The 17,500-nt window shown below is 43.0% G+C and overlaps 1 protein-coding gene across 1 annotated transcript in view; it reads right to left on the bottom strand.

The window, feature by feature from the left end:
- The window catches only part of LOC134464823 (mucin-5AC-like), a 59,510-nt gene that overhangs the window by 29,149 nt on the left and 12,861 nt on the right, over nt 1–17,500 (bottom strand). Inside the window, exons 8-16 of the mRNA XM_063218158.1 lie at nt 15,761–15,886; nt 14,722–14,842; nt 11,348–11,483; nt 10,943–11,020; nt 10,707–10,776; nt 10,287–10,424; nt 9,948–10,097; nt 8,220–8,314; nt 6,713–6,845 (exon numbers count right to left, since the gene is read on the bottom strand). Of these exons, the coding sequence (XP_063074228.1) occupies nt 6,713–6,845; nt 8,220–8,314; nt 9,948–10,097; nt 10,287–10,424; nt 10,707–10,776; nt 10,943–11,020; nt 11,348–11,483; nt 14,722–14,842; nt 15,761–15,886 (1,047 nt within the window). The remainder of the gene's footprint in view (nt 1–6,712; nt 6,846–8,219; nt 8,315–9,947; nt 10,098–10,286; nt 10,425–10,706; nt 10,777–10,942; nt 11,021–11,347; nt 11,484–14,721; nt 14,843–15,760; nt 15,887–17,500) is intronic.

Below are 17,500 nucleotides of genomic sequence, written 5' to 3'. Positions count from 1 at the left end.
CCACACAGACTCCCCGTGAATGGGGATGTATGCGCAATATCAAATACAAATATGGAACGGTATAAATAGGCTACCTGCTACTGAGTGCTGGGAATATTCTGATTTCATTTGGGAAAATGGACAGTGGACTATTCAGCATGCAGACCAATGCCAAAAGGAAAGTTTGTTAGTTTGCTCTGGTAAACGCAGCATCACGCATCCTTTATCTGTAGACCTACGTGCCGAGAGCGAATTCGGAAACACCGAATAGGCTACCCTGCACTATAAAGTGCCCTCGATCCCCACTCATTCATTTACATCTCCAGTCACTGAATAGAAATGCAGTTACTAAAATGAAACCATGCACCTGAAAATATAAGGTCTGAAATGTATTTTTTATTAAGCATAGCACCATTGTGCATTACACACAATGAGCAAACAAGAACTCAATTTTAAAAGCCAACAACACGTGCGCTCAGTAGGCTATAGTCTATTCAGTCTTCAGTAGCCTATTCAGAACGCATTTAAACACAGAGTTCGTATCACAAATGTCACGATATCACTGACAGACGTTGGAATGATAGGTTTGAGTCAGTCAAGTCGTGCCGCCTGTCTTAAACTGGCGCACTCTTTCAATTTTGGATTGCGTCTTTGACAGCCAGACATGGAGCACGGGGTTACCGCGGGAGTGGAGAAATAGGCAGGAAATATTCACAACTTCGCTGAATAAATATCCTTTGAACTGTGTAGGCCTACAGCAATCGCAGATGATTAAGCTTCTTGGATATATTGTAAAGGTTAACTTGTCATTAACAAGGAAAGGTGCTTTCAATCCCCCTCGAGAATATGCGTTGTGGCTTCACATTTCCATCTGTCAACAGCAGATCTAGACTCCCACCTCAACGAACAGCGCGACATTTGTCTGCAAGGAGTAGGCGGCCTAAACTTGGCTGATAACTTAAACTTTACAGTAGGCTATGCAAGGCTAGACAGCGGGTTAACCAATCAGGCCCCTACTGTTGCGTTAGTAATGTTTAAGATAAAGATGACTCAGCGTAGGATATCAGAAATAAACAATACAGCGCAGATGGCGTTTAGTGTTTAATATGGCCACAATGCCGCGTTAAATCTAGGCTATCTAAGCAATGCGTAGGCCTATGATTTTATGAAACCTCAAATCGGACGTAATAGCCTTAGTTTGTACCCAGCATTTTTCAAACCTCTCTCATGTTTATGGTAGGTTAATTGTCCCCAGCACTTTGAAATCAAACTGACGTGGTTATAAGTAGAATTGAGAAATCACCAAGACATATATTTAAACTAGACATTAACACAAAACAAACTTTAATTTATGTATTTATTTATTATTATTATTGTTATTATTATTATTTAAATATCGTTTGTCAAGATCCAGTTGGGGGAGCGCACCTCAGGGCTCCCGGAGCGCGCCTCAGAGCTTCCGGAGCTAGCTCCGCCTTGCTCCCCCTCAAAAAAAGCCCTGATCACCTCCACCACCACCATTACTCTACTTTCATGTCCTGCTAGGCACACCTCTTTTTTCTCTCTCTTTCTTGCATGTGTGTATTTCCCCGAGAGGGAAGGTGCAGGGCCAACAAGGAAGTAAGTTCCTGAGCAGCCTGATAAAAAACATAATGTTTATTTTGTGCGGCCAGGCATAAAGCTCGGGCATCAGGTGCCTCAACATCCTTGTTCCTCCAAAGTTCTTTATACTTTAAACCTCTCAAAGTGAAACACAACACTTGTAATCCCTGGGTACCACACAGACATGCACACATGCCTGCATGCACGCACGCATGAACACACACACACACATGCACACACACACACACACACACACACACACACACACACACACACACACACACACACACACACACACACACACACACACACACACACACACACACACACACACACACACACACACACACACACACACACACATTTTGCATATAGTCTAGAGGGAATTCGTGAAAATCGTTCACTTCGTGACAAGTTTCTGATTTTTGGCAGGGTGTTAGCTATGGGTCTAAGGTTTTCAAAAATCATTGGAGGCAAGTTGGCGGCGCCCCCTATTGGCCGGTATCCATTACTTTCAAAATGGCCCCTGCTGAAAAGAAAACGGGTTGTAAAAAATGTTGTAGGGAACAGCTTTTCCCATTTCCCATTTCATTGGAGGCAAATTGGCTGCGCCCCCTATTGGCCGTTATTCATAAAATGCAAAATGGCCTTATTTTGCCTGATTTTTGTCTGAAATTGTTCTATAATTCGACGTTTTACAGTCTATTTAATGAAATGGTTGTTATTCCAGTACCATACCATTTGAAGCTCATTTTCATGCCAAATGTGTGGTCATGGTCACTGTTGAGAATTACCAGGGTATCACAGTCATTAACTGTAAAATCTCATCCCAAATTTCTAGCTCAATGATTTACAGTGTTTTACGGCAATGTGCACAGTACACAATCACACTGTGCAGGTGTACAGTAAATTGCTGTATTATTGTTGTTTAGATGTTACTCGAACTTCCCAGTATTCCATTGTTCCTGTGTTTTAGGCAAGTTATTTTAGGCAGCTTGTTTGACACACTTTCATTCTTCAATTATCCGTGATTGCCATCTAGCTGCAATACCACCCCTATAACTTCAGTCACTGACCATACTCATTGGTGTAGGATGGTGTACATGGCTCCTTATTTTTTTTAAATGCAACAACAAATATAGCACATTGCACATACCTTTTGATAGACTATGCTATTTTTGTGAAATTGATGAAAGGGTGAATGATTGAAACATTTTAAGAACCTGTAACACTCCTGCTGGCAACAAGCAGCCCAATCCCAATAAATATTCAATATTAGTGCTTTGGTTCTCTGAAAACTAAAAGATGTTATGCCATGATTCAATTACTGCCTCACCTGCAAACTGCCTGATCACTCTGGCCGCATGGTAACCTCACACTTGTAAACCTGGACTCTCAACCACCTCTTTGTGAAAGCTTGCTTTGATGGCTTATTTTTTGCTCTGCTCTGCAATGCATGTGCCATTACTTCTGGTATTGCTGCATATTGCTGGTTATCCACCCCCCTACTCTGGATCCATTCGCACTCCACCTCTGCCAGGCTCATCTGGAACACGAAAACAGTGACGGATGGATGCTGTTCATCGACTTCAGCTCTGCGTTCAACACTGTCATCTCTCAACATCTGATGGGCAAACTGAGTACAATAGGCATCAGCACTTCACTGTGCAACTGGCTGCTGGACATTCTCACAAACAGACCTCTATCAGTGAGAGTTGGCATTGAAAGTACTTCTCAGCGACCACCATCATTAACACCGGGGTGTCACAAGGATGTGTGCTATCTCCCCTGCTGTTCACACTGATGACCCACAAATGCTGTGGCAGATTTGAAATGAATCACATCCTCAAATTTGCTGATGAAACAACAGTGGTGGACCTAATCAGATACAACAATGACTCAGCACAGAGAGGGAGGTAAAGCAACTCATCAAATGGTGTGAGAGGAACAACCAGATTCTCAATGTCAACAAAACAAAATAAATAACTGTACTTCAGGAAAACACACATACCAATCATCATCAATGGAAGTGCTGTGGAGTCAGCAAAAAGCACAATGTTCCTGGGAGTGCACATCACAAATTACCTCACATAGACTACCAACACCACAGCCCTGCGGAGGATGAGAAGAGCCAACGTCCACACATCTGCACTCACCACCTTTTACAGGTCTGTGCCATTGAGATCATCCTGACCAGCAGTCTCTCCATCTGGCATGGCAGTTGTCTAGCTAGAGACAAGTAGGCACTATACAGAGGCTGGTGATGACAGCAGAAAAGATCATCAGATCACCCATTCCAGCCATCCAGGAACTGTACACTTCACACTGTTCCATAGATTTCGACAATGAAGTTCACTTGATGACTTGAGTGTTGCAAATTATGTTTTGCTTTGAGAGCTAGCTTTTAGTGTTGCTAGTACTTGCTGTGTTACTTCATGCAGCTGAAGCAAGACTGACCAATGTCGTTTTCGCAATCAACATGGGGCACCTATGTAAGTCACGCCCTTCTTCTGGGGCTGTAACTATCAACATTTTGAATGGAAGTTTGGCATGTGCTGTGGATTTCACATAATATGATAGCAGTGAATTTTAAAGGTTTCAATTGGTGTCGTAAGACCGCCAATTTTTGGCAAGAAAGGTTATTTTAGTTTTTGTGCGAAACTGAGTAAAAGACTACAACCTGTGCCTCAAGTATTTGACATGAACGGAGGCTGAAGGTGCATATGCAGCCCAACCGCTTGCAAGTGCCTGCAAGTCAGACATGCGACTTCTGTTGTGTAGTCCAAATAATTACATATTTTTGCATGCACTTATCTCACAAATCGCTTGACAAATGAAGTCAACAAGCACAACATTGGTTATCAATAATTCTGAAGTACAGCATATGCACAGCATGTGATCTAGGGGGGAATGTAAGGCGGATCGGAAAACAGGTTTGATCAGTCCATTACAGCCCAGTCAAACTTGTTGACTTTCACAGCCTCATGAGCTGCCCAGAAGGGGCGGAGACTTAGATACCCCATAGGGGATCACGTTTTCTTTTGTATCCACCTCGGAGTTGATAAATTAGAGCCAGCCTGCGAAACTCCCATGAATGTCCATTGGTTAAACTCCCATCCATCTTTCTAACACAGCACTGCATCCCATAAAATTAAAGCTAACGAGAGCCCCAAACAGCACTTCAAGAGAACAGTGTGGTGGAATAGTTGCATGCTAATGGTACCTCAGCCGTGGAGGATGAAGCCAAGTGGGACCAGAAACTTGTCAAGAAGTGAACAATTCTTATGAAAATTTCGCTATTCATGAAATCATTCACTTCTTGAGAAGTTTCTGGTTATTGGCAGGGTGTTTATGTATAAGGTTTTCAAAAATCAGTGGATACATATCACTGGAGACAAATGGCCTTATTTCACCTTTTTTGTCCGAAATTGTTATATAGTCCAATGTTTCCCATGTCATTCAATGAAATAGTTGTTATGGCAATTCTTTATTACTATTTTAAGGCCATTTTAATTTCATATCATTTGTGTGGTCACTTTTTACTTAAAAACGGTTTATATTACGCTGTTAAGAATTACCGTGGTGTCACAGTAATTAACTGTAAAATTTCACAGCACATCACTGTCAATTATTTCAAGTTTACTGTAATGTGCACAGTACACAGCCACACTGTAAAGGAGTGTATTTTTTGTTCGTTTAGATATTACTGGGACTTCACAGTATTTTATTGTTCACAGTATATTGTTGTTTATTGTATTATGACTTGTATTTTAGTCATTTTAGGCGGCGCAATCGAAACTCATTTATTCTTCAATTGCCTGTGATAGCCAGCTGCAATACCACACCTACAAATTCAGTCATTGACCATTGGTTTCTGAACACAGCTTACCTTGATTTTGGTAATATGGACCATTTTTAGAGCAAAAATGGACCATGACCAGGTATTTCTCAAGAAATTACCTTCAAATAGTAATATGGTGTTTACATAACAATTATTTTATTTAGTGAAATTGGAAAAGCTGCACCCTACAACATTTTCAGACCATAATAAGGTAGGATACAACCCGTTTTCTTTTCAGCAGGGGCCATTTTGAAAGTAATGGATACCGGCCAATAGGGGGCGCCGCGAACTTGCCTCCAATGATTTTTGGAAACCTTAGACCCATACCTAACACCTTGCAAAAAATCAGAAACTTGTCACAAAGTGAACAATTGTTATGAACATCCACAAATTCCCTCCAGATTATTACCAAATATCTCAGCCATATTTTTGTTTTTTGTTTTTATGTGTTATTAGAATGTCCCAAGAGTGGTATTCTCTGGGCAGTGCTTGATGTTCTGTGATATTCACAGACAAACATACTGTACGCTGGCTATTTCAGGCCTACTTGTCGAGTCATAATCTGGTTTACTAGAGGTACTGTACAGACGGTTTACTAGAGACTGTCCAGTGTGTCAATCCATGCCTGCCGTTCACCTAGAGGGTGCTGTCGAGAGAGCGCAGCCCATTCTTCCGAATGGAATCTGGTTGGCGCCTCTAGAGTGCAGTACCACCCAGAAAAGTAGTGAGTGAGCACACTGGACAGTCTCTAGTAAACCGTCTCTGGCACTGGCTATATCGGGCAACCTGGCGCAGCCTGTAAGAATGGCATTGTTTCTAAACAAAATGTGGGCTATCAAAGTTCTCTATGCCTCGTTTTACATGTTAACAACCCAGCGACTCTACAGAAGGAAGTTTTTGGCAACTTGCAAATGAGTGGAAAGTAGAGATTTATAACAATGGCTACTTCTATGTCCTGGTGAACCACAGCAAAAGCCAGATGTTAGCATCGGCTAACTAGTGCTGAATTTCTCAATGCAAGGCACGAATGAAGTTCAGGTAGTATGTGCCCAGACTTAGCCCTCAGCATCATGTTTTAACACCATTTAAGCCATTTTACACTGCATTTCTTCTTTAATGCAGCAGAGCAACTTACTCATTAGGTTTAACAGGCTTGCAATGTTTTACGGAGTAATACTGTATCTTTAAGTCGCTTTGATAAAAGCATCAGCTAAGCGTAAATCTAATGTAAGTTCGAAAGTTCAATATTAATGGAATAACAAAGTTGTAAAAAATTTTTATGTCTCTTACTGCACTCGGTTGTGTTTCTCCAGTCGCCTACCACCACGCCTACGGAAGCACAGGCTTTAGCATAGTTGCCAAGGGCAACACACAGACACGAGTGGAGTCCTGACTGGCACTGGCATGTTTTGCTGACGCAGGCCTGAAAGCAAAAAAAAGAAAAGAAAGACAAGTACAGCTTATTACCGAAGATTTTCTTTTTTTCTTTTTCTTTTTCTTTTTTTTCGGGTCTTTTTGACTTTATTTAGGCCTATGATAGGACAGTGAAGGTGGTGACAGGAAGCGAGTGGGGAGAGAGAGACGGGGAAGGGCCGACAAAGGACCCGGTCCAGGAATCGAACTTGGGTCAGCCGCATGGTAGATGAGTGTCCTACCGTTTGGCCACGGCAGGGCCTATTGCCAAAGATTTTCAATAGGGTAGCCAAGATAAATACCCCGTGTCACCAATTCAACAAAGTCGGTCTCCTAAATGGTCATGACTTTCCATTGAGCTCCATCTATTCACCTTGTCTGCTAGTCTCCTAAAGGGTCTTGGCTGATATAGGATTGCAGTTTAGAGCCTTACGCATGTCGATTCCAGAAGAAACTCCTTATGAATCATTTCTCCTTCATCAATCATCTCTGGTATTATTGAATATCACTGCTGATGCAGGATTATAGCAGAGTACTGAAAAATGAAAAATTGCAGCAAACTCTTCTGTAGGATGTTATGTAGGTCTATTTCAGAGGTGTCAATTCTGGGTTCAGGAAGTAAAAACCCTGCCACAGTTTCCTTCCCACACAGGTGACTCTAATAACAGAGATACTTTAAGTATATAGAGATATGCCAGTGTAATAGGTTGCTATGGGCACCTAACATGACCAGATTCCGGTCTGCCTAAAGGGGCGTGTCATAATACTCCTACAATGAATAGAACAGTCCTTAGGTCTGCCTAAAGGGGGATTTCCCCCTCCCCCACAAGCAATAATAGAACCCGGAAACAATGGGCCAATGGAACCTCTCTCTCTCTACTCTCTCTGCTAATAAGCAGCTGGTCTACTTGTCTTGAGTGCTCAATAATCAAGTGATTCAGAGCTGGTTGGCTCACATTTGTGGCAGGGTTTTTACTTTCTTAATCCAGGATTGACACCTCTTTTCTATTTTAATTACGAAGTGTAGAACAGAGTATAGTAGAATAGAGTAAAGTAGATCAGATTCTATTAGATTGAATTAAATCAAAAATGACATTTCATTTAAAATGAGCAGAGATATGTTTTCTATTCTGAAATAAATGAAGGCTGATGACTGTAAACTTTTCTGGATGTTGATGTGCGGTGTGCCTGGTAGTGATTCCGAGCAAAATTCAGTAGTAGTGTCGAGCAGAACAAAGAAGAGCAGAAAAGGGATGATATAGTAAAGCAGATCTGATATACTTCCTTTATCTTGAAAGTAGTACGTTTCAAGGTGAATAAACCTTTACAGATTACTGTAAAATGTAGAGTGCACAGGATGTTGATGTGTGCTGGTGTACTGTACCTGGTAGTAACGATCGTATGGAACATGGGCATGGCAGGAACTGAATGCACCAGCAGGATCCCTTATTGCTTGACAACGCTCATCAGCAAAGATCTCTAAAACAGAAATTGGAAAACATCAGAATGAGAAAAGAGCTGGTAAGAGAGTGCTATGGTGCATTGTGATAATGTGCACCATGAATGAACCAACTGCCTGTCAAAGGCAATTGGGTAATTTCCAAAGACTATCGTTCTCTCCCCCTCTAACTTTCTGTCTTAGGGCGCGATCACACAGACCGCGGATTTTACAGTAGGAGGCGGATGTGTTTTATTGTTTGTCAATGAAAATGAGCGGATTAGGCGTCTAATATCAGCGCAAGGCGGGTTGCGGATTCTGTGCCTCTCCGCACCGGGCGGATCGAGTTGAAAAAACTCAAGGTGGAATATCCGTGGCAGATTTCCAGGTGTTCTATTACTGTTCTTTCAAAGGGAGGTATCGCGCCTTTTCTCTTGATGCCGGGTGGGTGCGTAGGTTCCAACAGGTTAACTATGGGATCAAGGAAGGGGAACTCGCACACCTTGTAAGCCGATGCAATAATTTCCTTTTATTGCATGTTTCGAAAATAAAAAAGTGCTACCCAGGTGAACAGTGCAAACGTTTCGGTCCCATTCAGACCATCCTCAGTGCAAAACAAGTGTTCAGGTGTTCTATTACGACACCGTTGCCAAGATTCTAACAACTGTCACTGTCATGGAGGAGAAGCTGGTTCTGGCCGTTACGGGCTACCCCAAACTATATGATCTGTCGGACAAAAAGTATTGAAACAAAAATGCAAAACAAGCTGCGTGGAGCCGTGTGAGCTTCGCTGTGGAAAGACCTGGTAAGTTTGTTGTATCTGCATTGACGAAGTTGTAGGCTAGCCTATCTAGTTGTAGGCTACCCTAGTCCATTAGCCCATTAGCCTTCTGATAATAGCCTACGCTCTACCTAAGTAATTGCTGTCAATAACAGAAATTTAAGTAGGCCCAATAATAGCTGTTTGAAACGGAATACGTTTTATCTGATGAAATTCACTAACTGATGCAATGTAACATTAACGTAGGCTAATGTAGCGAAGTGACCGTTACAATGTTGCAATGACACAAGTCAGTGTTAAGATTCTATTGACTGCATTCGATTCGGCAGCTGATCCGCGCTCGGTGTGGTGACCGCTGATTAATCAGCTGGACACGCATCGCAGATTGTAGGCAGAAATCCACGGTCTGTGTGATCGTGCCCTTAATCTCCAAGGCCCTATCCTTAACCCTTTATAAGAGTTTTAACAGGCTCCAGGCCACTGCAGATCAGTCAAATGTTGAGATGTCACTATCTGCCTGATTTCTCCTGATTAATTTGATATACGTAACCCACTTGGGTTTACACCCTTGTAGAGAGGCATGGCATGGGCATTTGTGATAGATGTGCAAGCAATCGGAAGTGATCAAATATAGTCACTTGCCCTATAAAGGGATAATATTACAATAAGGGTACATACCCATAACATATATAAAGAAGGAAAGCAGGTAACACATATTACAACCTTATGCCTAATCTTAGATATCATACATTCTGCCTCAACTCAACACAAACCTCTTTGCTATTACACTGTGCAATACATGCATTACCACAATATAAGATTCTAAAATTTCACATCATACTGTATGTACCCTAGTTAGTAAACAGAACAGAGAAGCATAGAATAGAACGCACCACTATCTATGTCCATGCAGATCGGGTTAATGTCAGGTGTACAGGCGCCAAGAGACCAGGAGAGGGCAAAGGGTTCGGCGGAGTTTTCCACTATTCCACTGCTGGTGGTGAAATCATCTCCAGAATCTCCATTGAAGTTCCCACAAAGGCCTGACACACACACACACACACACACACACACACACACACACACACACACACACACACACACACACACACACACACACACACACACACACACACACACACACACACACACACACACACAATTAGTAATTAATCAGTAAATGGTCACTATAGTTTCCAGTATTCTGTAGCAGCATTGTGTGTAATAGTCACCTTCAGTGGTCCCCCGTTGTGTATTTGGTAAATACAAATAGACTTGAATTTCTGGGGACATCTGCACTTGAATGGAGAGGCCCAAGAGGAACTTCACCTGAACAAACATGGAGGACTGCCAGAACACGGTAGCCAGCGCTAAAAGACGCACGCACGCATGCACACATGCGTGCACACACACACACACACACACACACACACACACACACACACACACACACACACACACACACACACACACACACACACACACACACACACACACACACACACACACACACACACACACACACACACACACACAAGCTGGAGTTTAGAGATTTTCACCTTTTTTCAACTTCAGCATAATGAAAGTGTCTGTCTGTCTATCTGCAATATATACGGTAGGTATGTATGCGTATAGAAAGATAGATTGCCTACCAGTTTGGTGAAAATCTTTCACTTCTTGATTCTGAAACATCACTGTTGAATGGGAAAAGACATAGCTCTCCTGTACGACAGGACAAAGAAATGAATTCAATTCAGGGCAATTAAATGCACAGTATGTCATACTGTTCTCATACAGTTTCTCAACCTTTTTTAACAAATGCGCTTTCCAATGCTGCCTGGGGGGCTGTAGAGGCCCCGCTATGATAAATAAAAATCCCAGAACTCACGTGGTAAACAGAAAACTCCACCCTCTGGAGTTTGATGCCTCGCTCCGAAAATTGTACAGTGAGTGTCCAGTTCAAGCCCTGCACACCGCAAAAAAAGACAACGGTACTCTCAGTTTTCTCCAATGAGGCGGGGCGACACCGAGCAAAAGTCCTCAAGCAAGAGGAAAGGGCAAGAGGAACTACCAGTCTTTCAACGGTACTGTCTAACTGCAGTTAAGTAAACCAAAACCTCTTAACTCTTAACAAAATAGATTTAGCATTACATTACATTACACTTAGCTGACGCTTTTATCCAAAGCAAACTTAGTTATTGGATAGATAAGGGAGGGATTTGAACCTACAACCCTCTGATCTTAACGCCACCTCTCTAACCATTAGGTCTCGGCTGCCCACAATGCTAGTCACCTGAGCTGCCACGTAGCTGCATCTGCCAGGAATCCTGAAGTGCTTGCCATCAAACGTCTTCACGAACTGTGACTCGATGGAGCATGTCTTAGGGCAAATGTCTTCTGAGCATTGCCACCTCCCATTTGTACACTCACTAGCAGGAGCAAGAGACATTAGTCAGAGAGATACTGTAAAAATACAAAGACTTGAGAGGCATAATCAGCAAACAGAGATATAAAGGATAGATTGATATTGTGTTCCTAGAAGTGTCATTAGCCTCCTCAGCTTGATGAGACACTTTAGTGAAGAAGAGATGACGTAGCACTGATGAGGTCACCTATAGTGATGAATGCGGACAAACGGCAGTATGGTGGGTGTGTGCAAGTATTTTTTTAGAAAGTGAGCTCAACTCCCAACTGCAATCAGCAAAATTCATGTTTAGTAAAAAAGACGTTGGGTGTAGTCCTTGCAGTTTTAATCTACTGGGTTAGCATGACAGACAGAAGTTTCGGCCTAAGCCTTCTTTAGAGTCTTTTTGCAAGTATCCCACCTGTTCCACTGCTAACAGGCAATCATTAGGCTCATTTGACTTTGATGCCGTTGATCGATGTAGACAAAGCACATGAGCGAGAACTTGACGTCACGACGTGGGTGGTATTAAACACAGCGCATTTAAAGTCGGCCACAAAAGTGCACGAGACGATGAGCTCTCACCAGTTTAATCTACTAGCACACCATGTGTGAGGTGTGGGGGGGCAGGTGGGGAGTAGGAGCTGAAGTGGGGTGCAGTGCAAACTTGTGTAGGGGTGTGAGGCAAGGCGCATATACACCAGTTCAGGGGTGCGTCCCCTCGGAGGAAGTATGCAGACCCTTGCAGACGAGCAACGGTGATAAGGGACTGTACGTTATGTACTGGGGGGGGGGTCTGGTGCGCTGGAAGTCCGGTCAAAAAAAAAAATCATGCCCCCCCCTTCCCCCCCACCTCAATTTTTTTTAAATGCTAAATATTATTTTTGGTGTTCTTGTGTGAGAGACCTTGTGCCATTTAACCCCAACGCAGGGCGCCCTCCAGCTCTGTTTCGCTATCCTTGTTGACTTGAACATTTGGTCATGTGTCAGTGCATGGCGATTGTCATGTGCACGAACAGTGTAGCCTATTAGTTCTGTTCAACTTTGGACCGAGAGATTCGAGGCGGCTGCTCAACTGCGGAATCTCGAAGTGAACCCCCCACCTAGCCTGATAAACCAGACTAAATGTGGATGTCTAATTTAGTCTGGCCTCGATGCATAATACATCCGGAGATTATTGATGAGAACAACCTTCCCTCAAAACCCTGCCCGCTTTGATTCAAAACACATCTTTGCGTTGTAATTGGTTTGCCAGATTCATGGCATTCTGGCTTCATTGAATCATTATGCGAGGCCAGACCCACCCGTAGACAAAACATTTTGCCGTCCAGCGGGTGGCGCTGGTTCACCAGGCTACCCCCCACCCTCTGTCCGCATGATTGACAACCTAGACTCTAAGCTGCGTGAGCAAGCGGTCTCACGTGCAGGATGACTCGAGTTGGTGGGATTAGGCTACAGGGTTGAAGTAGGCGTATGGATCCAAACAGTAGCTCTTGCCTAGACTATTTCAAAACGTGTTTTTATTTTCCCAAAAGTAAACATTCTTGTGGACACCGATGAACAATTAAACAAACCGCTGCATTTTTAGGGTGGCGCGCGCTCCAGTTTGACAGCTGATGCCGGTTGGAAGAAAATAGGCTACATTTCACTTCGAGATTCCGAAGTTGAGCAGCCGCCTGTCCAAAGTTAGTAGGCTAGTTCGTGCACATCTCTCTGTGCCTTGCGATGCACTGACACATCTCCAAATGTTGAAGTCGACTATGATAGCGAGCGAAACAGCTGGAGGGGTGCCCTGCGTTGTCTGCGTGACTGCGATTTCCTCGGGTTACTGTTGTTCCTGGAACGACATCGCAAAGTTGGCCCTGGATCAACATCTGGTATGTTAGCCTATTCTAGGTCTGATTCCAAAAATTAACGGGCATGCCAAGTGCCGTCACGGTGGTATACGGCTCTGGTTATGGCTAGGTAGGCTATTACAGTGGCTATGTGGAACTGTGCCTAAACCAAAACTAATTCCTAAACAACCTGTCAGTGAAAATGTGTGCACCAACCTAACAACATGCCAAATTATGCCTTTACCAAAACATATTCCTAAACTTAACCTGTCAGTGAATAATTGTATTTTGTAACAGCATGGCACTTCTGCATAACTGATCTTAATCCATAGGCTACAGAAGACGTTACTGGCGCGAAATCTGACATAGATAACCACTCAAACCAGATGTTGATCCAGGACCAACTTTGCGATGTCGTTCCAGCAGTAGCCTAACCCGAGGAAATCGCGGTCACCGTTATGGCACAAGGTCTTTTCCACACAAAAGCACCAAAAATAATATGTAGCCTAGGCTAACACATAATTCGGTATGCCTACACGCATCCCAAGGTATGCCTAGGGATGACTACAGATACACGCTTCAGTGCTAAAGTATGCGGCCGGGACCTTGCATCGCAAAGCAATATTTCAGAGAAGTATTGCATTTTTTATCATAAAATAAATAAATAAATTCGCTTTTTTTTCCCCCATGGCCCTCTCCCTAACTCCGATTTTTTTTTGTCATGGCCCTCCCCCCACCTCATTTTTTTTCATCATGCCACCCCCCCCCCCCCCCCCCCCCCCCCTTACGCACAGCCACCCCCCCCCCCCCCCGCCGGTAAATAACGTACAGTCCCTAAGGAACTGGGGGAGTTGCCAGGTCTGTCAGCAGTCGCATTGACCCCGTGACAGTTTGACACCAAGTCACCTCGTCGGTGCCACATGATTGAAATTTGGTAAGTTGAACAAGAAATCTAACCATCATGCAACATTTTCGTCCAGAATGCATTGCTGTCTGCATCGATGGTAAATCAAATGAGCCTATCATGGCGAACCAAACAAACAGCATTCCAATCATCGTGCCACTACAATGTTCTTCTCGTGCTGTTAAAGTCATAGTGTCAAAATAATCTGTGAGGAAATTGGCTTTTAAAGCTTGAATTTGATTTACAAGAAGCAACTTAGCACACTATTCATATCAACTTTGCACAATGGTTTTAACCATGTGATTTTCGTGACTGTCTTTTATCCGAGAGTCCTTAACTTTAGTTTCCCGATTCACTTTCAGAAGGTCTGGTCTTTCTTAGGCCTATCCGAAACAGATTCTCCATCTGAATGACGTTTCGGTCCACCTTCATGAAGGTCTTGGACCGAAACGTTGTTCATTAAAGAAAAACAGCGAAATGGTCAGCGTGCAGGAGTTTTTTCAAATAATTCCTCTGCTCCTCACCATGTCTGGCACTTGGTTCTTCTGAAGGATCCTGGTAGATAGGTGATGCTGTTGTGGACACAGGGGCACGCTGACACACTCACACATTGGTGGCCCTCAGCATAGTCATTCAGCACCTGACCTAAACACACACACACATGTACACAGACACAGACAGAGTGAGAGAGTCCAAAAAAGAGAACACAGTAACAATACAAAAAGGAATACAGAATTGACGGTAAGCATGTCAAAACACGCCACTTTATATTATTGTAGTATTAATAAGTACTCAGTGTGTATTTATATAGCACACTGATTGAAACAGTGAACTGTGCGAAAGGTGAACATTAGCAAACGCCAATATTGCCTCAATCAAACATCAACATCATTTGACGTCTTTGTCAGTTCACACCAACAACAGCCAGGAGAATTGACCAGAGGCGAATGATGAGTAGAGGTAGAGACGGTTCATAAGGATTGTCTTAGCGGTAACACTTTATTTTAGGGATACATCTATTAGCACTAATACATACAATGTTAATGCCTGCATAAGTAGCTTGTAAGGCATATACTAAGCAAATGCTAAGGCCTACTAGGTCCTTACTAAGGTTAAATTGATAATAAATCCCTTATTGTGCATGAACAAGACATTTGTGAATACATGCCTAACAAATGTTTGATTTTGCTTTGTACATGCCTTACACGTTACTTATACAGGCACATTGTATGTATTAGTGCTAATAGATGTATCCCTAAAATAAAGTGTTACCGTCTTAGCTGCAATCCTACGGCCACTTTATAGTCTAGTCGTGATTTCATGAACCCGGAAATGGTGAGTACCCGGAAGTTTTATTGCAGAAATATCATCTACGTATGTGCCTAATGGGTGGAATTTAGCTTGGTTGCCCAAATTTACATTAAACAATTTGCACATTATTAGGAGACTAGTGCTATGAGACTAGGAGAATGAATGCAGTTCAATGGAAATTCACCTCCCATTTAGGAGACCAGACTTCATTTCTGGGTTACCATATTGAAAATCTTTGAATTGACCTCTGACCTTCTGGGCACACACAGGTGCTGGTCATGTCCTGGCCACTGGCTCTGGGGGTTGGGTTAGAGCAGGTCGGAATGAAGGCATTTCCCAGCTCCTGATAGGTCAGTTCACCAGGGCACTCAGGTTTCGCTGCAAGTGATTGGAGACAGAGATGGATGGTTAGGACAACACTTTGCCTCTTTACCGCAAATGGGTGTTAAGCAATTATTGACAACAACAGCAGTGGTGGTCTGTAGCTTAGCAACAATAGTCACAACAGAGTTTCTAGAACGTTCAAAGTCAACCTCAGCAACCTTCCAGGTGAAACAATGAAGCAAAAACTGAAAGTTTTAAAGTGCCTTGTATTTAGGCTTTATAGCTGACAAATCTATTTCTTTATAAAGGGTTTTTCCAGTTCACTACTTAACACCTTGGGAGCCAAATGGAGGTCACATGATATCTGCATGGAATGGTTACAATTAAGTGACTCCCAGTAGATAGATACATATGATCCAACCATACAACAGATGCTCCCATCAGGTCTCATTGTTGGACTGAGGGTCACATATGGCAGGGAAGCTAACAGAGTGGGACAAAGGGGTCAGTTGTCCCAGGCCCAGGGAGAGAGGGGGCCCAAAATAGTTTTTTTAATAGTTTTTATTACATTTTATCTATTGTATGGGGGCCCTGTCAGATGAATTTGTCCAGGGCCTGGCACAGGCTAACAGCGACCCTGCATACAGCAATGGAGTAGAGTAGAGTAGAGTAGTTTATTTGTCACATACAAAGCCATAACCAAGGTTACAGCTTGTAGTGAAATGACGGTTCTGGTACAACTCCACACCGTGCAGAGATCATAAGACTTAAAATGTGAACATAAATACACACATTAAATAAATAAGCAGTATAGAAAATGTCCATAGATGTCAGATTGTCCATAGATGTGTCGATCGAGGCGAGAGTTGGACGCGTCGCTTTACAAAGCAGACAGCTGTGCGGTGTCCGAGGCTCCGGGTGGATACGGTGCTAGATGAAATGAGACTATCCTACATCGCGGGTGGCAAAACTGCATGCTCTCACCCCACGCTATAGGCAACACTGTGATGGTCCCCACTCATCTGGTGTCCGTGACCTCTTGTAGTCAGTAGTGCAAGGCTTGTCGGGATGACAATGTTTCTCTGCCAGGCCGGTTGGTAGGCTATGCGCATTCTGATCTCCATGGAGTTCCGTTGCGCTGCAGTGATCCGACAACATCGATTTGGATTAAGAAATAAAAACAAAAATGCAGACGGCAATAAATAGCACTAAAAAGTGCTTTCTATAAACACATCATCATATCTGTCCGAAATGTTGACTTCATATGGACTAAATAGATTTAAAAGATGAAAAAAATTGCACGGTTTTGACGGAGTTACCAGAGAGGCAGCCAAACAATGCGGCGCCATGGCAACATGGAGGATGTCTTCCCTGACTACTTAAGTCAGGGCAACTTTCGACAGTGGGTGACTTCTAGCCTGACCAAGGAGGGTCACTTAGAGTAATGGAAACAGAAAAATAGATATCCACACACGGTGTAGGATATTTCTTTTTTGTTTCATGTGTTCACCCGTATCCAAGACCTGTGACAATAATGTTCTCTTGGGATATGCTGTGCATGCACACTTTTGTTTTTCACTTACAGCAGTGAATGTTAACATTTAACAAAGGTTTCCCTCTTTGACACCCCATCTCAAAAAATGGGGTGTCAAAATTTCGAAGTAAATG

Source organism: Engraulis encrasicolus, chromosome 15, assembly GCF_034702125.1.
Source record: "Engraulis encrasicolus isolate BLACKSEA-1 chromosome 15, IST_EnEncr_1.0, whole genome shotgun sequence".
NCBI classification, from domain to species: domain Eukaryota; kingdom Metazoa; phylum Chordata; class Actinopteri; order Clupeiformes; family Engraulidae; genus Engraulis; species Engraulis encrasicolus.
The sequence above is the reverse complement of the archived record's forward strand: the minus strand, read 5'-3'. Positions and strand labels throughout refer to the sequence as shown.